General features: G+C 40.1%; 1 protein-coding gene across 1 annotated transcript; it reads right to left on the reverse strand.

Moving 5' to 3' along the window:
* Window positions 1-1176: 1176 nt before the first annotated feature.
* On the reverse strand, window positions 1177-19976 carry AMOTL2 (angiomotin like 2). The gene is made up of 10 exons (XM_014054008.2): window positions 19728-19976; window positions 16270-17117; window positions 13983-14247; window positions 10208-10352; window positions 9347-9439; window positions 7482-7777; window positions 6107-6399; window positions 5578-5786; window positions 4598-4765; window positions 1177-3190 (listed from the first exon to the last, which is right to left on the reverse strand). The coding sequence occupies exons 2-10, from the start codon at window positions 17019-17021 to the stop codon at window positions 3132-3134; spliced, it is 2280 nt and encodes a 759-aa protein (XP_013909483.2). The 5' UTR covers window positions 17022-17117; window positions 19728-19976; the 3' UTR covers window positions 1177-3131.
* Between the last annotated feature and the right edge of the window lie 434 nt (window positions 19977-20410).

Here is a 20410-nt window from a genome sequence, read left to right on the forward strand (position 1 = left end):
GCCACCACTACGATTCTCTCTAGTATTCTGGTTTGTTTTCCAATGATGCAGTAGGAATTTTAAATATAAAAGGGTGCAGATGTACAACTTGCATTGTCTGTTAATACCACGGATTAGATGTACAGAATACCAAACCTCTAACTCCTGGAGGTTGCATAAAATCACCCATCTTCATTTTTAAAGGTTTGCCAATATGATGGAAAAAACAGTTTCATATTTTAAGCTCATTTAACTAAGATTTACTCAGGAAGCTGTTCTTACTTCCTCTACATAAGGTGGGTATAAATGTACTGGAACATAGTTACAGGTAATCCTCAACTTTAAAAAGTTCTGAGCCCAGAACTTTGTTTGTAAGTTATTGAGGTCACTAAATTGGCCACATGTGACATCATCTGATTTTATGACTGTTTTTACAAAGATAGCTGGGCTATCATGGTGGTTAAGCAAACCATGTCGTCAAATCCAGGATATCCAATGGGAGGTTTCTGCTGGAAACAATAAAGCCTAAAAGTTGCAAATTGTGGTGATGTGACCAGGGACACCGCAATCAGTGAGCCATTGTGAGGTGCCTGAAATGAAATCATTTTGACCAAGGATGCAGTTTGTATGCAGCAGCTGTAACTTACTTGTACTACTTATGAGGATGTATCATAAACTTTCAGTAAACTGCAACTTTGAATGGTAGTTATGTGACCGATGGTTAAGTGAGGAAAGGGTTGCACTTTGGAGGCAATAATCACGACGATTTATTAAATCTGTATGTACAAGTCAGTGGTGGGATTCACAATTTTACTAGCGGTTCTGTGTTTGTGGCATGGTAGGCATAGCTTGGTAGGTGTGGCAGGAGAAGGATCCTGTAAAATCTCCATTTCCATCCCACTCCAGAAGGTTACTGCAAAATCCCCATTTCCTTCTGATCAGCTGGACTCGGGAGGCCAGAGAATAGATGGGGCGGGGCCAGTCAGAGGTGGTATTTACTAGTTCTCCACACTACTCAAAATTTCTGCTAACAGTTCTCCAGAACTGGTCAGAACCCACTGAATACCACCTCTGGTACAAATGTCTTAGCATGGATAGTTTCAAGATAGACCCACCCCAATTGCTTTTGGATGCTTTAGCATCCTTACATTCTTCATTTACAAACATGCATCACATAGTAAAAAAACATAACTTCAGTTTTATTAAACAATATTTTTATTAAAATATTGTTATACCAAGTGGAATGCTACAGCAATCTCGGTATAGGGCGGCATAAGAAACAGTCAGGTTTACATTTAAATATTTAAGATAACTTAAAATGCACCAAAAACACAACAAAAAACCCCTCACTGTCTGGCAGAAAAAAAATGTTCACAGCACAAAAATATTTTAAAAGGAATACCAAATATCAATATGAAATATATTAAGCTGTGCTTCTTTCTCATAACTTTTTGTTTGCTGTTTTTCACTTTGTAAACAACACACAATAGCCACACACCGGTTTTTTTACACATTTATGGAGGGATTTTTTTTTTATTTTTTTCAATGCAGTTGTCCAGCAAATGCATATGTTTAACTAGGAAGCAGAGGTGGGGATGAAAGTGTGTGATGGTGAAATCAAACAAAAGATTTGGAGTAATTAATGCACTCATCTCAGAGTTGGCTACTGTCAGAAGCCAGCTGTCAGTAGGCAGGAGAGAGAGCAAAGAGAGCTGAAAGCAGATTCTGGAGTGGTTCCAAAGAAAAGAAAAGGATGTGCCTTTAACAGATATTTTCTCCAGATTCTTTTGAAAAACACAAATTTGGGACAATGTTGTTGTAGACCCCTATGTTCAAACACACATCATTCCCACGAATGCCCTTTAATGATTATAAAATTACCACTGTCAGCCACTTCAAAACACCAGCTTAACCCAAACTTCTGCACTCATACTTTGGCTCTTCTCTCAATGCAGTTTTCATTCACTTTTCCATTTTTTACAAATAGAATAACATCCATTCTTATTAATGAAGAGATTCGGCTGTAATCTTACTTTAGACCCGGATGGAATTCTCCATCAAAGCCCTTCATCCCCCATACAGCTGTGCTGATCTACACCATACCGGGATGTAGCCAGCTTAGATGAGGATAATTTGGCCATGGCAAGATAGAAACAGAAACAACTGGTTCCTGGCTGCCGCTTAAACAAAGAGTAGGGAAATTCCAGTCTAAAGCATCATGGGAAATAGCTTCAAAGGAAAGGGAATCTGAAGGACTGCAAAGGCGGATATTTAACTCTTGACAAACAGGATATCAAATGGAAGGGGAAAAAAGGGGGGGGGGGAAGCAAACATTGAAGAAATCTGACAACAAAAGAAATAGTTCTGTGATATGAAGCAGATCCACTGCAAATATTAGAACAGAACAGAAAGAGCCCCCAAAAAGGGACTGTGGCTTATAGAAGATATTTACAAAATAGCGGCATCATCACCCTTCACCTTAAGATCTATGATAGGTCATGTGCTATTTTCCAGGTGATCACTTGGACTTCCCAATATTTGCAGCAGTTCCTCTAATTATGAAGTGAACAGTGGACATAGTTGGGGGAGGGGGAACAGTATGAAAAATTGATTGTAGCCACACCAGCACCAGACACTTTTGCTTATGATAGTTTATGCTTCAGGTCCGGGCATCTGCCCGAAGTCCTGCGTATTACGTATATCACTTCTTCCAGTGCCAAAGTTCAACATGCCACCACCTCTAGGACCTTACCCAGGCAGCATAAAAGTCCCACTTGACTTCCCAGTTTGTATTCCCATCTCTTGGGAAAAACCAGCAGCAGAGGAAAAAGTGGAACAGCTGCCTTGAAGTAAGCATTAACCTCAACTCCTAGTTGTTCAGCGTTCTGCAGAACAATTTTCGTGGGATGCACTATCCAAATTCGGGAATCTCCCACAGTTGGAGATATTCATCCTCAAATCAACTATCTGGTTGCTGATCTCTTCCAGATCTTCTTGCAAAGTCTTTAGTGCTGCTTTCCACAGAGCATCCTAACTGGTGAAGGGCTCCTCAGGCTTTGTGCGCTTGGTCCGCTACTGTCTCCCGAGAAGGCAGAAATCCACTAAGGCAGAAAAGAGCACCTAGGTCTGGTCCATAGAGGAGCTCCTGCTCCTCAGATGAGAATCTCCACCATGTCTGACAGGTCAAGAATTTTAGCAGCTGGCAACATCCCTGCAAAGAAAAACAGGCTACGTTACTACAGATGCTTGGAGGAAATACAAAACTGCAAGCTACATTTGGCTTAGATGCCAGACAAACCACTTGTAACCCTTGTGCTTGTCGTAGTAGAACTTTTCAAGGTCATGCCACAAGCCAAACTTATATTAGTCTTACAGACAAGATATGAAAAGTAGACTTTGTAGCCGCAACAATCCCAATGGCTGAAGTTACAAACTGCATGAAACTATGGTGCTTAACCATGAATATCAGATTCCTGTGTCCTAGGCCACAATTCATGACCTGCAAAATCAATGTTGGGAGTTCAGACATTACACTAATCAAAACCTGAATTGGTTGAAAAATGGACAGCTAGATAAATGTTTTTAATTAAAAATAAATAAAAACCAAGAAAATGTTAAGCATTTTGCCTAACATAATGTATAATGCAGACATATGTGAGAGACATCAAAACCTGATTAAAAGCTCCTGTAGCTCTTGATCACTGATAAAATATGCAGAACATTAACCATTCCCAAGACTATGTTATTTATTAGGGGCATAGATTGGAGAGGGCTGATCAAATCTAGTTCCTGGTATAAATTCTGAACATAACTCTATGCCTATAAGAAACTCCTCTTAGGGCCAAGGTTTGGTTTAAGCTAAGTTTCAGGGTAATCCCTATTGCTTTGATTGTACCACTTGCCTTGAGCCAACCTGGAGTTCTCTCATTTTGTCTCTCTGCTCCATTTTGAAATTAACCACACTAATGAAATAAGGTGACAAATTTGTGAATTCAGGGCAATGTTACTTGATTGATTGATTGATTTTAACAAAAATAAGTTTCCAAATGAGTGTTTAAAACCTGCAAAAAGCTCAATATACTTTTTTTGCACCATAGTTCTTATTCTCCTAATAAACCCAAAACTATTGAAGATTTTCAGCCTCTTTCCTAGATGCCTTCACATTTTGCAGGCCATGGAGGCTACTACACTGGGTTTCAGAAAAGAAAAAGCCAGATCTACCTGAATTGTATTATTTCCTACCTGTTTTAAACAGTCGGTAAATAGAGACTATTGAAATTTACTGTTGAAGAAAATATGACAGGGAATACAAAGAATTTAAACATCCACACAAATTATTAATGTCTGTCTCTTGTTCTTCCTGCATCCACCCCACCTCCTCCTCCAGGATAAGCCTATACTGCATTGCATGAAACTCATGATTAGTCACTATGGGAAGAATCCTAGTCCTGGTATTTGGCCTGCTGCAGCAGCACTGTGTTCACCTCTTAGTTATGCGAACCCTGACAGGCATCTCTGGCAGAGAAGGCAGGTCACTGGGTATACTATGAATATAGCTACTAGGAAGTCTAAAAGAGAAGGTCAGGCTCTGTGGGTTCACTCATCAACTGGTCCTTACCTAGGGAACTTGCTGCACCACTGTTTTTTTCAACATGAAACTTGAGCTCATCACATGGAGTGTTTGTGGGAAGACCTTCAGTCTGTGTACTTCCATCTTTGCTGCCATGTTTGGTGTGGAAGGGGATACAACTTGATGGAGCAGTTACTTCTGCTTCGGCCTTGAGTGCTGAAGAACCAAAAAAATAATAATTTAGATCAGTATAATCAAATTAATATTGCTAATTATGATTTGCCTTTTTTCTGAACAGAATAACTGATAATCTTGTCATAAACCATGCAAGCCACATCCATACAAACCATTTAAGGTTACGTATAATGTATGAACCCAGCCATCAAGTAATCAGTAATATTTGCGTATAGCCGTTAATTACCAAAAGGAAAATTGCATTATTTTATATTTTCTACTATTTATTCCTAACATGAACATCTACAAGGAAATATTTAAAAAAATGCCGTGCTAATATTATATATATTTATTCAGCCTGTCACTGTAAGCTACATGGATGGAAATTCCACAGTAGGGCTTCTTAATGACCAAGAGAAGGCAAAGACTTGCAGATAACGAATTCATGCTTCTAATTAGTGGCCAGTAGTTTCAGAGAATTAACTTGCATTCCTGATCTTCCGCACCACAATCTGGAAGGCTAGGAATGTGACATTTGCAAGGAATCTTTTGTCTTCACTATACTGTTTTACACTGGATCTGAAAATCATAGTTTGCACTAACTCTGTTGGTCTGACAGCATGTTACATTTTTGTTATCTCACACAGCTTCATTTCCCTGATCTTGTCAAACACAGATTTGGAAAATCTGAAGTGAGCCAAAATCACTTGGTAAAAGCATAAGGCTATGGGAATGGGGGAAAATACAAATACTGTAAATATAAAACCACCACATTGCCTAAAAGGCCTAAATGGAACCAAAGGACAAGAAGCATTGAATGTACAATATAAGTACATGTAACTATAAAATCCTACCCTTGTTATCTGGATTGCTGTGGTAATCACTTTCACTGACAGAGTTTCCTGGCCAACATTGTATGGCAGAAGCTGCAAACACCGATGGCACTGATTTTGCAGGTCGTAGGGAGCCTTGATGAGCCTTGTTGGGGTCCTTCCGAGAGCGCTGTTGCAGGACCTTGATGACAGCATCCTTTTCAAGGATTTGGGCATGAAGTTCTTTTAACCTGGGAAAGAAAATGAACAATAAGGAAGGAAACCACCAACACACATTACAATTCACAGGAAGCCTTCACAGAATGTTAAGATCTAGCAGTTGAACAAAGCCTTCCTTCTAAGCATCCCATAATATGTACCCTCTTGTTACATTTTGCAGTAAAGAAGCTGTTGTTAATCTGTTCTCTTTGGCATGCTATGAATGTTGTCTGGTAAGGAAGCCATTTAAAAAAAACCAGTGCAGGGTTAAAAAGGATAATAGTCTTTCATGTTGCTGGGGCTAAGCCAATACAGAAGTAACCCTATCAGAATTTCCTCTAACAAGACAAACCTGTTTTCCATCTCCTGATGTTTGTGGTTTGCCAGCAAAAGGTCTTCGTCAAAGCTGCTGTTGGGAGAATGGCGTGGGGAGTGGTTGATAATGGTGGTGTCCCGCTGTGCAGCAGCTGTGGCAGCAGCATCCATAGCAAACTGTCTCATGGTACACTCCTCCAGGTACTTTTGCTCCCATTTGGTCATATCAGCCTCCAGGGCCAGGATTTTCTCTTCCCTTTCTCTCAGCTGTTCAGACAGTATGTGGGCATTCAACTCAGGGGATCCTCCACCTGGGGCTCCCATCTGCCTCTAGAGTAGCAAAGCAAAAGAAAGACTCGTTTAATATTGTGCAGTCCATTCCAGCATTTAACATAATAGGCCCAATGCAAGATGAGGCTCATGTTTCTGGCATCTCCCTTGTATTCCAGTATAGCCTACCAGTAAAAACCGAGCTTAAAGAATTTGGAAGTCTGGATTCCTCTATTTATTTGGCCTACAAGAATCTAATGGTGTTTCTACACAGCAAATTACTTCTGCCTAATTCAAAGCTTTTCTTTACAGGAGTAAAATTGACTAGAATCAACCACAAATATGCTAGATAGCTTTATGATCCAGGGATATAGAGTTAGAATGGAAGTAATTTGGGAATTCCAGATGAAAAGAAATATGCAAGAATTAAGCATATTCTTTGCCTCAGGGAGTTTTCCTCCAGGAGATTCAACATATACCCTAAATTTCCCATCATTTTGGATCATCTGAATCTGGTAAAAAGTTGCATATCTGAAAGATGTCTTAATTTTTTAAAAAATATATATATGCAGATTTGATTTTTGCACCCAGTCACTGTTTTCCTTTAATTTCCTGCTCAAATAGGACTTAATCTTTATAGTGTGCCTGACCTCCTTTTCTAAAAGGGTAACATTTCATGATTAACACAATCTCAATAAATGCTAATGAAAAAAGATCAACTGATAAACAGATTGCTAACCATTGCCAAACGAATTATTCAACTTCCAGTTGTAGAGTGCTGCAATAGCCCTGGTATATACTTGCATCCACAAATTCTTAGTCATTATATTAATTGATTAGTTGTGTAAAAAGACAGAAGAGGAAGTACAGCTTCCATAATGTTGTTTAGATTTGTTCCACAAACATTCTTCTATTATTGGGCTTGAGGTAACACTAAATGGAGCATTCTAGAGATACATTCTTCCTATGTTAATGGAAAGTAAAACTGTTGAGTCTTTTAGTAAGGGGATAAAAATAAGACAAAAATCCATCAGTATGTAGGTGATCCAAACTTTCAAAACTACTTTCAAAACTGCTTTCAAACTTAGTAAGCAGAATATTCTTCATACTTTTTTGCCATTATTTCTTGGTCCTTCTCTTACCTGCTGAGCCCGCAGAATCTTCAGTTCTTGCTCTAAGCGGGTCCGGAGCCGCAGTTCTAATTGCTCACGCTTTTCACATGCAGCCTGGAGCTGGCCTAGGGCCTGTTGCAATCGTTCTACTTTCTCCACATATGCTCGCTTCTTCTGCAACTCATCTTCCATTTTAGCAGTGCGGGCCTGAGCACTGCTCAGAGCCTGCTCCAACAGTTCCGCCCGCCGACGTTGGTCTTCATTAGTGCCATGTAGACGTGCAATTTCCCGCTGTAACTTTTCCCTTTCTTGCTGATATTCATAGTCTGAAGATAAAACAAAGAGGAGGTTTGGCATAAGCCACAGCTATGTACTCCACATTTCTGACAGTGTAACGTTAAAGATAATTTTAACTGTAATACACTAAGCCCAAATCATAATTTTTTAGAAGAGAAATGGTTATTGTCTTCATTTTCAATAATCTGTTGACTACTGAAATAATTCCGCGAAAGGGTTATGCCAGGAGACTGCCAGACTCAAGAGGAAAAAAACAGACATAGTTGTGCCATAGTACTTTGATCTTACACAACGTTCCTATTACTTCTTCGCTCATGCTTCCATGCCACGGTTTTCCATGATGTGATCATGGCTGGGGCCTAACAAGGTAAGATGAAGAATTTATGGGACGTTGTAAACCATGCTGCTGTAGAAGAGGTACAAAAAATCTGTACCATTCCAGATGATATTGGATTACGATTTGCATCATCCTAAATCATTAGTCATGCTGGCTAACCATAATAGGTATCAGAATATGGCAATATATGAAAGCCACAGATTCCCTGCTATTATTGAGAGACTCAATTTATGCCCTACTTATCTAGTAAACTATGTCATTTCCTTCCTCTTACCCTACTCTACCCTACACCAAAGGTTAGAGAAACATGACTATCTCTAGCAGTTTCATTCATGACTCTGCAGAGGGCACCACACTGCTTTCCCCCATTCGCAAAAAGACTCTGGCGTTATTTGTAAGTTTTCTTATCTTCCAAGAGACCAAAATGTGGTGGCCATAATTGTATGTGGGAGCTAAAACGATAAGGACACGATCCATACTCTACCACTCTTTCATGATTTGCTGAAACTTGATTAAGAGGTAGAACCATTCTAATGAAGCAGACAGAAGAGTCATATAACCCTTTAAATAATACAGCGGAGATTCTAATTCTCACCAACAGGGGATGGCTATCTAAGTGAAAAACAGGGTTTTTCAGAGCAATTATGCAAAGGATTATTGTTTCCCACTGCTGTGTTTACAAAGCCAGGAGAAGTACTTTCTGCAAGGATGCAGGACCTCTCATTCCTGGAAAGAGAGAAGTAGTTTCCTGAACTGGAGAGGCAAACATTGAGTGCAGGAACATTCTCTGCCAACCTCCACCCCCATCACCAGGCCAATTCTCATCCTTTGACAACAATCCCTCTTTTCAAAAATCCAGAACAGCAGCAAGAAACATCTTGGACCTAGGACTTTAAGGAGAGGGAGTATAGCTTGTGTGCTGGAACAGCCAGAACAGCCATTGGAATGCAAAGAATCCAGGTCACACTGATGGTTGCTGTGATTAATGGCTCTAGTTTAAGTGCCAAGAATAACTTAGCCTCCTCAGGGGAATGGCAAAAGGCTTCCAAAGGAGGATCCGCCTCCTCTTCAATCTTAAAGGGACCACAGACTTATCTTCTTTCCAGCTTGTTTGAGGCAAAGGCACAAGGAATAAGACACTGGTCCTGTTGAATATTGGTTTGCAAGTGAAAAACCAGAGACACGCAGTGGGATACTATCAGAAGGGCATATGGGAAGTAGAAATACAGTTGAACTAGCAAAAGATTTTGAAGAGGCTTACTTTGAGCAACAAGTTTTGCCATAGTCCCTTGGTTTCCTTCTTGATTTTCCTGTGCTCGGTTAGCCAATTGTTTGTTTGCTGACTCTAATCGCTCTATAACAAATTGAAAGGAAAAGAAAATCAAGATTAGAACATATTTCAATGTTCAAATACTCATGGATTTCTGGAAAGGCACAGACAGTTATTTGTTACTTGCCAAAGGTGCTATTGTGTTTAACATTGTCAGAGGACATAGCTGCTAATAATGGCACAATTATGCAAATCCTTTGCATAATTGCATTATTTTCACAAATAATGCTTTATTTCTTAGAACTTTAAATAAGAACAATATTTCTCTGGATTCCAAGCCTTATTAGATGTTTGGGATCCAGAGATTCCAAGATTCTACCATTTTGTTATTATTATTATTTTATTCTAATAATGAGATTTACAGTCTAGAAAATAACTAAATAACTTTTTGGAACCTTCTAAGTTAAATGATTCAGTTTATAAGTGATTTTGAAAAACTGCCAACAAGCCATGAAGGTGCATAGCCCCCCTCACCTCTTGGTCACAACCTGCCTTTTTCTTCTAATTACCATTAACCGTTGTGCCAGTGGGCAGTGATGGTCAACTCTTTGTCTCCAATGCATAATCAAAATATTATCACTAAAGAGGAAAAGAAGGCAGATGCCCAAATCTGAGTCTCATTGGCTACTGAGTCAATGGCTGTAGCAGTATGAATCTGAATACATCCTAGGCCAGCTTGCGTTAAATGGTATAGATTGGTGATAAAGAATAGGAAATTTCAAACATAACAGACCATTTTCTGACTCATAATAGCACCCAAATTTAGAATTTGACCTTTCCAAATTGCCTTACCTTTGAGATCCCGATTGAAGTCTTGCAACCTCCTCATTTCCCCATCCTTTTTGTTTCTCATGGTCTTCTCCAAAGTTTCTCGCTTTAATGATGCTTTCATTAGATTTTCATAATCTTCTGAAATTTGTTGAATTTCGCTTTCCAACTAAGTATCATAAACCAGAACATTTAGGTTAAAACATATCTGCATAATAAAATCCATAAATTACAGGGAGTCCTTGATTTACAACAGTTAATTTAGTGAATGTTCAAAGTTACAATGACACTGGAAAAAAGTGACTTATAACCATTTCTCACACTTTATCACCATTGCAGCATCCCCAAGAGCACGTGATCAAAATTCAGATGCTTGGCATCTGATTCGTATTTATGATGGGTGAGTATCCTGGGGTCATAGGATCCCCTTTTGTGACCTTCTGACAAGCAAAGTCAACGGGGAAGCCAGGTTCACTTAACAATCGGGTTACTAACTTAACAAGTGCAATGATTCACTTAACAACGGTGACAAGAAAGGTCGTAAAATGGGGCAAAATTCAGTTAACAAATGTTACACTCAACAATGGAAATTTTGGGGTCAATTGTCGTTGTAAGTCGAGGACTACCTGTACAGTAATGAACATTTGCTCAACAACAGAACTTCAAATTTGCATTGGAATACAAATTAACAAACATTTCTTAATATTCAAAAGTCACACTCTAAACATGAAATTGAATGCAGTGATCTTCATTTAGAGAACCAAAAGCACATGAGTTAGAAAAGTCAGTCTCTCACAAGACATAACTGATCTGGAAACTCTTAATGTTTAGAAGCTTCTTGATGTTATCACTCTTTCAAGCCATTGTTTTCATATTTAAGGTCTAAAATTTATTTGGAGGTCAGTCATCATTTCCAACATTTTCTATTACTAGACCAAAACATAGGCGGAGTGCCAATGCTAAAATGTTACTATGATGTTTATTAAAAATAGTATTTGATGTTTGTAGTGTTCTTATTACATGAAGTGTGTATGTGTATGTATGTGTGTGTGTGTATGTATGTATGTATGTATGTATATATACATACTTTATATATATATATAAATACTTTACAATACACGTGTTTATGCGAAAATGTATAAAACTGTCACAAAAACCTTAGTGAGAAAACATATTAGAATTTAAAGCAATTTAAAAGTGTTAAGGCAGATTAAAACAATCATATAAAGGTGAAGTCAGCATCACTGCCATCTCCTTCAAGTTAATTTAAATAAAAGCCAATATGTTATTCTGGTTTCTCAAAGTCGAATGTATCATTGCTCTTTTTATTTTATTTTATATCATTTGCTAGCTATTCAATATATTCCTAAGCCTGTTTTGAGTTGGATTTGACCAGTTGTTTGATAACCAGCAACCACATTCATTACAAAAACTATAAACTAGCAATGGTGATTGCATCTTTCCCCTTATACAAGGAAGTTGATAATAAGAATGGGGTCCAAATGATGCTAAGGTTATGAATGCAGTAAACAGAATCGTTAAAATCACGACATTAGATGTTTACAATTTGTGACTTAAATCACTCTACACTGTTCCATTAGAATATTTTAGGACATGCTGTGGTTTCCCCCCCACCCCTACTTCTTCTTCTTTTCTTTCACACTTCTGCCCTATTCTTCTTTAGTGCCGACTAATATGCAGTTCCATGTTCCATTGTTAACGCTTTGCTTTGCAGGCCTGGCATATTCCCTCTGCAGCCCTGGCACGTGCCAGGCCATTCCCAAATAACTCAATGGCTTCAAGAAGAGTATTCTCGCCCTTGGCTGATGCTGGGCTGCCATAGCCTCTCCTTGTGTGTTTCTGCACAAAAGCTTCTGTGTCTTGCCTACCAAGAGAGCCCAGGAGGCAGGCCCAGATAACAGGAGAGCACAACTGTTGGCAGAGAAGGTGAATAGATTCTTTTCTCTCTCTGTCCACTCAACAACTGCTTCAGCTTAAGATCAGCTGGGTCCTGTTAGCTTGTGCTCCACAGCTGTTTAAAAGGGAGGGAGAGTAATTGGAAAGTATTAAAGGATGAGATGGTTTTCAGGACAGCTGTTTATGGGAAACCAAAGGCCAAAAGGAGAGCATCTGGGGAAATGTTGCTGAAAGCAAAGCTTTATGAAGCACTCTGATGAGCCCTCTGCTCTTCCAGAAAACATCATGATTGCTCCAAACACAATAGCTGGATTCACAGGTAACTCCAAGCCCAAACCAATCACAGAGTAATAGTATAGGGAGGCGGTTAGCAATATTTTCAGTTTCTAGGCCTTCCAAAGTGGTCTTACACGATAGTTGTATGCGAGAAAGTACAACAAAGAACAATTTCACAAGAGACTGCATGAAAATTTGAGGCAAGAATTTGGAAGATCTCAGCATATTATTTTAATTGTAAAGAAACAGTGGTGCGGGGTGGTGGTGGTTAGTGGCTGTCTGGTTGATCCCCAATTTTGTACTGTCAATTCAGGATTATCTGAATTACCACGCTAGAACTTTGTTTTGCTTTGCTTAGCAGAATGAGTCAACTCAGTTATTGGGGTTTGTAAAACATGATTTATGGCTAAGTGTTACATGTGAACAAAGTTACAGTGGCTTCTTCAATAAACTAGGGAAACCGTAGCTTAGTGTAAACTTGTGAATTGCTACTTCAAAATAGGCTTGATGTGCATCTTTAAAAAAACAGGCAGATAATTATTAAAGTTATCATATTTGATGACTTGTCAGAAGCTGGGACAAGTAACAGGAGCTCACTCCATTACAGCACTAGAGATTTGAACCACCAAACTGCTGATCTTTCTGATGGACAAGCTCAGCGTCTTAGCCACTGAGCCACGGCGTTCCCTTAAGGAGTAAGGTATCCTTCAAATAACTAGGTATCTTTCAAGTAGCAGAAAATGCTGCATTTTTTTCTTTTTCGGCCCTCACTACTGCAATGGATAATTCTACCACTCATAACTGGGTACTTGTTTGGGACATATGAATCAACTTTCACCACTGATCTTGCAAGCCTTCATTGAAGTAAATGATATACTGGGGTTAGAAAGATCAAGTATTGGTCCTGATAAAATACTATTCTCTATATGCCATTTCTGGTTTCTAAACTCCAAAAGGCCTGCTTTCTGTACTTTTGTGCAACGTACAACAATTATAACTCTTGCATAATACAAACTTATAATGATCAATTCTATCTAAATGGTGTGGAAAAGTAACATCAATCAAAATTTAAAAATGGAAGCTGACATAATAAAAAGCAATGAATCATTTCCAGCATTTTCTTTATTTCCAAAGAGGCATTCTGCAACAAAGGCCTCGTATTCCTAGAATACAAAAATGGTGGATGACTATTTCTAAATCCAGTACTTTGTAATTATGCCAATCTACTCAGAATATAAAAATACAAAATTCAATAGTAATGGTAATGAACATGCTGCTGCATCACATAACAATTATTGTGAAATATTCTGCAATATGATCTCAAAATTCCAAGCATGCCTATTAACCTGAAAAGACCTGCTTTGGCTCATCCACCAAGTTTTCCTACAGTTGGATAACATAAAACCAGATTCTCCACTCTTGCTGCCAAGATAGACAAGAGATAGTCAACAAATATCCTTTTCTTATACTGAATAAGGATTTAAATTTTAGAAAGTTTAATTATGACTTTGTCCTTGATTGCAGTAGTTTCATGACAAAATGTGTATTAGTTGCATATATTTTGATTAGATAGCATGGCTAAAGTAGAGCTATGCTTGGTCTTTACCTTTTGAATCCGGTTGGCCTTTTCATTGTAATTCTCCAGTTCCCTCCTCAACAACTCATTTTCTCTTTGAAACGTCTCATTCTCTCTTAACAACTTCTTATTCTCCATCAACACAGCTTCTATTTGGGACAAGTGGTTACTAGTAGAAGCAGCCTGAGTTGCCATCAAAGCTGCCACCCCAGCTGATGTAAGTGATCCCAGATGGTTATGGCAGAGAGCAGCCTGTTGTGACATGAAAGCTTGGGACATCGGAGTTTGCATCATCCTAAAAAATTAAAAGATGAAGAAATTAATGATAACTTTCTAGAAGAAAGGCCCAAGCCCTGTATGTAGCAAACCTCAAGTATCTGGGTCAGCCATATGAACAACTTAAATATCCTGGGCTTTAAAAATTCTACCCCTCTAATGTTTATTAGCTGAACACTGTTTCACTAACTAAGCTAGGAGAGTTTTAGAACATAGAAGATTTCCACATCTGCTGCAAAAGTCCAGACAACCACTAGATGGTAATTAAGGGATCTCTTTGCTATCCTCTGGTCTCATCCACATTCTTCCAGTTCAGATATGGCAGCCTACAGAGGGTAAACCATTCAAGACTGCTTTAAATTCCAGTTATCCACTAATAAGTTTTGCAGTGCAGCATTTTTCATTACTATTTGCACAAAGGCTCCTAATTTTGAGAAAAACACAAACCTGGTTTCATAAAGTATGGATTTCATAGTACAACTGATGCTATCCAGTTTATTATTTGCACTTTGATCTTTAATTCAGTGTTTGAGTTCAACACTGCTATGCCATGTTTTCATTTACTCCAATTTCTTTTAAAAGCCACCTCTGATTAGTCACAAATTATGCTAAACTATAAACCCACATTTACAAGCCACAATGAGGTTTTTACGTTGCACTAAACCAAAACCCATACCAAGCATATGTCTTGGTGTGTTCTGTGAACCCTTTCCTCACTCAGTTTTCTATTAATTTCTACAACTCTAGAAACTGACTTTCATAAATATTTAATCAAAATTAATGGCTACCATGATCCCACCTGACTAACTCCAAGGTCCATTTAATTCTGGAATTTTAAAATGCCTAAACAAAAAGTTAGCTTTAGAGTTCTCTCTCCTCCTGCTCTTACGATTAGAAATTTGTAGATTTCAACATGGATGCCCTTCTTGTACACAAAGCAGAGTACTTTCTGAGAAGATCTGACTAAGGCTCCTTTGATCCAGAGTTATTCAGACATTCTTGCGAAGTGATCCTAGAGCAAACAAGAATATATATATATACCTTCCTTTTAGCCCACAACTGCCCCCCACCTTCTTTTGTTCCCCAGGAAAGAGCCAATTTCCTGCCTCCAGCATTATCTCTTCCTGCCAGTATTCACTAGAGGTTGTCTCCAGCCAGAAACTACGGTTCAGTTCCCCCTTCATTCTTGGTAAGTCACAATGGTGGCAGGCAGTTGTGAAAGTACTTGTAAATGCCATTCAAAACCCGCTGTAAAACTATGATATTCTAAGCAAAAAGGAATGTTCCTTATGGGCCAAAAAGCAAGCCAGGTCCAAGATTGGTCCTCAGCTCATTGGTTGCTGGCACAACTCATAAAACTTAGGAAGATAGTTACATGCTAAAGAGATAGGATGTTCAGATAAGCTTGCATTCATAAATACAGAGTTACACAAGAGGTACAACTCTGATTCTTCCTCTACCATTTTTGTAAGAGTAACTGTATGATGAAACAGAATCTTGAACTCTCCCCTCCCAAAACAGAATCCAATGGCCTTTGCATCTCTTTACAAAGCTTGGAGGAATGTCTGCTATAACTCCTTTACTTTTTTCCATGCTATCTGAACTATTTGCTTCTTTATCCTTGGACAATAGTAAATGCCAATTCTTTCTCACATGGTTCATGGAAGTTGTGTGCCCAATCTGCCCTGAAATTAACAAAATCTCTTTACAAAGCCAAAAGAAACAAACACAAATCAAAGGCAAATCTTCTTCCACAAGAAAAGGTAAAGTTGGGGGGAGAGGAGGAGCTGAAAGTGAAACAGGATTCAAGAGTTTAACTCCATACATCCCCACTTAGAATAATAACCATCCACATCCAATTTATCTTCTAAGGGGGAAAAAAACAACAGAAGGTGCTTTCTGACAAGATGGAAAGGGCTAGATTTAAGCACTGGAAGAATTCAAATGAATGACTAACCAGAACACAATCCTTTGAAAGTATTCTGTGAAATTCCAACTTTCAACATAAGCAAAGTAATATAAAACCAATACAAACAGTTACCTGATTTCAGGATGTTGAAATCCTGGACCTTCTCTGTAGTGCTGCCTGGGGTCAGAAAAGTAACTTTCTGATGCCTCCTGTGAAGGGATTATATAAGGATATTCTGGTGGAGGACCACGGAGCTCATCTGATGCCTCAGAGGACTTTCCTCTAGAGAGACAGAGTTGATGGTGCCTAGAAAGTTGAGGATAGCTGTAAGAGGAACTCATGTGGTTCTGTGCTTGAATGCCATTCCTCTCCAGGGACACCTGCAGGAGCTGCTCACTGAGTGACCGTATATGACCATGTTTCAGCTCTTTCAGTGACTCGTCCTGCGGTATGCTGTTAATGTCAGAAGCATAGGTCCTGCGCTGTCCACCTTCTATAGGTGCTCCAGACAAAGTGGCCCTAACATGTTGTCCTGGTTGTGTGGCATAATACTGAGACTGAGCTTTGGCCTCCTCATAGGTGGGAAGCTCTTCTCCTTTATGCTGAGGCTGGTAGAACCGGTACATGCTATTCTCCAGGTAGAAGTGGTCAGCATGGTGCTCCTGGCCCTGGGGTTCTTGTCGTGTTGATTGCTGAACCATTTGGCTCTCATCCTGCGTGAGACTCTCAAGGGAGGACTGGGGGCTCCCACTGCTTCCTCCTCCTCGCAAGGCCTGCTGCTGTATGGCTAGGAGTGTACGATTCTCAGTGAGATTACCATACCTCAGCTGCTCTTGGATCAGGCGGTGAAGGACAGTTCCAGAGGAATCCTCAGCTGTCCTCATTCTCAACTAACGGGTTCTTCCCTAGTGCTTTCTGAATGCACCAAAACAGCAAAATTTGTTTCTGGAATCTAATAGTTACTGTCCATCCAAATCACCCTGCAAAGAGAGAGAGAAAGGTCATGAGGTTGCACAACATAATAAACTCATTGAAAAAGACCACTACATTCCAATTCTGTATCTTTTTAAATAGTCTTTTGCAATGTGGTACCTTCCAGATATCCTTGACCATAATTTCAGTCACTTCCAGCTGATATGGCCAACACTCTACATAGCTGATTGGATTTATAGCCCAACAAATATGGAAGGGTCCGATTGTGAGAGACATTGCTTTAGAAATGGAGAGCAAATTTAGAAGTTTCCCAAAGGCTTTCTAGTTTATGGGCACAAGAATAAAATGAGAAAATGTATCTATTAACATGTCTTTATTTCTTAGGTTTTATTCAATTCATTCATATAGATTTGCTATAAACCAGTCCAAAGGCTTAGATTGAAACTAAAGTGCACATTTAACTGGAGCCTACTTCCAGAGATTCTCATACATTCTCTACATAAGGACTGCTTCCTATGCTTTTGATTCAGAAGCAGATCTTTCTAATTTTGTGGACAGGTGAAGCAAAAAGTAATCAGATTTCACAGTGCATGTGAAAATGCTCTTTTAAAATGTTCTTTTTCCATGCAACATTTTTGCAACAATCATATGAAATAGGTTCTGAGTATTTAGGCCAATAAATACCATCAGGAACTGAAGCCCCACTTCCTCAACCTTCACCATATCCAATATTTTGCCCAATAAATCAGTTGCACTAAATTGGAAACAATGCTTAACTATAAAAAATGAAGCTTGGTGATCCTCTCTGCAACTGTATTATGATGGCCTTACTTTAAGTACAAAGTATTGTCTCAGAGGGAATCTTGAAACAAGATACAACTCAAGTAAAAAATGTTTTGATGAGTGCTAGCCCACTGGTTAGCTTTGGAAAAACCTTCCTCAATTCACTAGGGCTACTTAATCTCATTCCAGCAAGGAGCTAATATCCTGTTCTTCCCATACGGTTTTATTCTAACCCAAGATGAACAGCAAAACAAAAACTGTGTACGATCTGATTAAATGTTTATTTACTTTAAATAAAAGATGTCAAAAATAAGACAATATTAATGTGGCACAGCAGCCAAAGTTGATTTCTACAAAAGATCCACAGCTGAAAATTAATCCTAATTTCTGAATTGGGAGTCCTGCCTTTGAGTGGAATTAGAGAAAAGGAACTCTGCATTTGCCCAAAGGCAGTCTTTAGCCAGATTTTATACTCTGCAATGCTTGTGCTAAACAATTAGGAACCATACAAAAGGCAAAATAGGTTACCATAACTAAACTATTTAGAAATAGTGTGTGATTCTGGGAAAACACATAGGAGTCAACGAGTGAGGCTATGTGGAACTCTTCATCTTATAAAACTATCTATGATGCTACAGAACGACCATCTTATTTCTTATGCAGATGTATTAACCATTACTCTTCAGAAAAGAGATTCAATGTAGGAGTTCTGAAACAACAAAAAATATTTCTGCAAAGCTTCCAGGAAAAAAAAAATCTTGACACCAGTTCTCTTAAAGCTATCTTACACGTTCCTGAAAAATGTTTGCAAGCAAGCCAGGGAGAAAAATTAAATGCTCGGCGAATCTTCATAAACTACGCACCAACAGCGCAAAGAAAGGAAAGTTCCGACTCATCCCGCAAGAATGATCCAAGGAACAGATGCGTTAACTTCGGTCTTGGGTTGCAATCCTAAGTATGCTTTCCTCAACACTTCGCGGCTCCCTCCTCAAAAACTTCGCATTCGCCCATAACTCTGCCAATTTCCCTACAAATGGCTAAAAGCAGAGACTGGAGGAAATGGCGAAGGTTTGGCTTTTACATCTCCTTCTCCCAGTCCAAACCCAAAGGAGAGAGAGAGAGGGAAGGAGAGAGAGAGGGAAGGAGAGAGAGAGCGCTCACTCGCAGCGTACTCAGCAGATTGCCATCTGCGCCGTCTTTCGAGTTTCCCTGCCCGCTCTTTGTTTTCCAAATAGTTCTGCGCTGACATCATAGGGGTTTGGATTGCAATTAACATTCCTGCTAAGTGAGAACTAGAAGCATCGGGCAGCGGCAGGCAAGACAAAGCCAAGGCTACCGCTCGCGGGGTAGAACTCTCCCAGTACCTGCATTGCTAGCAAACCACTCCCCCCCCCACACTCCCCAGTCGCAAAGAACAGCACTTATATACACTGCTACACTCGCTCCCCCCCCAAAACCCAAATATTTCGAAACGTTTGCGGGCAAGTATTGTCATTTTGCAAGCCACCGGGACAGCTGCGCGCAGGGAACGGAGAGCCATTTAGTAAAAGAGTTGCAGGGAAAGCGAATGGGCAAAGGGGTGGGTGGGTGCGCTACACCGGTAAAGATGCCCACGGGAGTTTTTTTTAAGGCCGAAAGATAAAAAAGAAGGAAAAATAACCAATAAGCTTTGGGCTCGCAGTTCTGCTCCGGCCACCAATACCAGAAGGAGCAAAACGACATAATTCCTAAAAGGGGTCTCTGATCTTGGAAGGGGCATCGCAGGGAAAAAGGGGTCCTTGCCCATAGCCGCTCTCCGTTCCGGCCGCCAGACATCTGTCGCGGCCGTCTCTTTTTTCCCCTTCCGACCGAACCTCCAGCGGCGTGAAACTTACCCAATCATAGCAGCCGGAGTGGCCCGGTGACTCTGCCGCACGGTTTGAGGGTTTCTTTTTCTGGCTGCGGAGCTTGAGCGCCGAAAAGGAAAAGGGGCGTTCGAGCCCGTCCAGCGCCTCCGCTCGTGCTGCTGTCCCGGGCAACTGAGAGAATGTAAGTTGTCTCTACGCGCGCGCGTGTGTGAGTGTGTGTACGTGCGTGCATGGAAGCCTAGCTTCCTTGCCCAGAAGAGCCTGCCTGTGTCCGCCCCTGCTGGAAGGAAGGCGACTGCGCGCAGCGCCTGCCTCCTCCAGCTGCAAGTCGAGCCGAGGAGAAAGGGGCTGGGCTGCGAAAGAGGCTGATGCTATGTCAGGAATGCGAGAGTTTTCAGGTTCCCCACTGGGATCAAAGTACGCAACTCGCTTTTAAAGAGCTTTGCCGTGGCGGCTCTGCAGCCAAAGGCCGGGAGAGGGCGTGCTCCAGCTTCTCCCCAACTCTCACAAAATAGTACTCGATCAGCGCAGACTAAATTCTGCAGCTCGATTTAAAGGCTGCCTCGGTTTATATGGCTTCCAGTTGTAGAGACGCTTTGCTGGGCCGTAATCAGGGGTGAAATGCAGTAGGTTCTGATAGGGTCTGCAGAACCGGTAGCGGAAATTTTGAGTAGTTTGGAGAACCGGCAAGTACCACCTCTGGCTGGCCC

This window comes from Thamnophis sirtalis, unplaced genomic scaffold (assembly GCF_051295495.1).
Source record: "Thamnophis sirtalis isolate CommonGarterSnake01/CBP01778 unplaced genomic scaffold, rThaSir2_p1.2 scaffold_11, whole genome shotgun sequence".
In the NCBI taxonomy this organism is placed as follows: domain Eukaryota; kingdom Metazoa; phylum Chordata; class Lepidosauria; order Squamata; family Natricidae; genus Thamnophis; species Thamnophis sirtalis.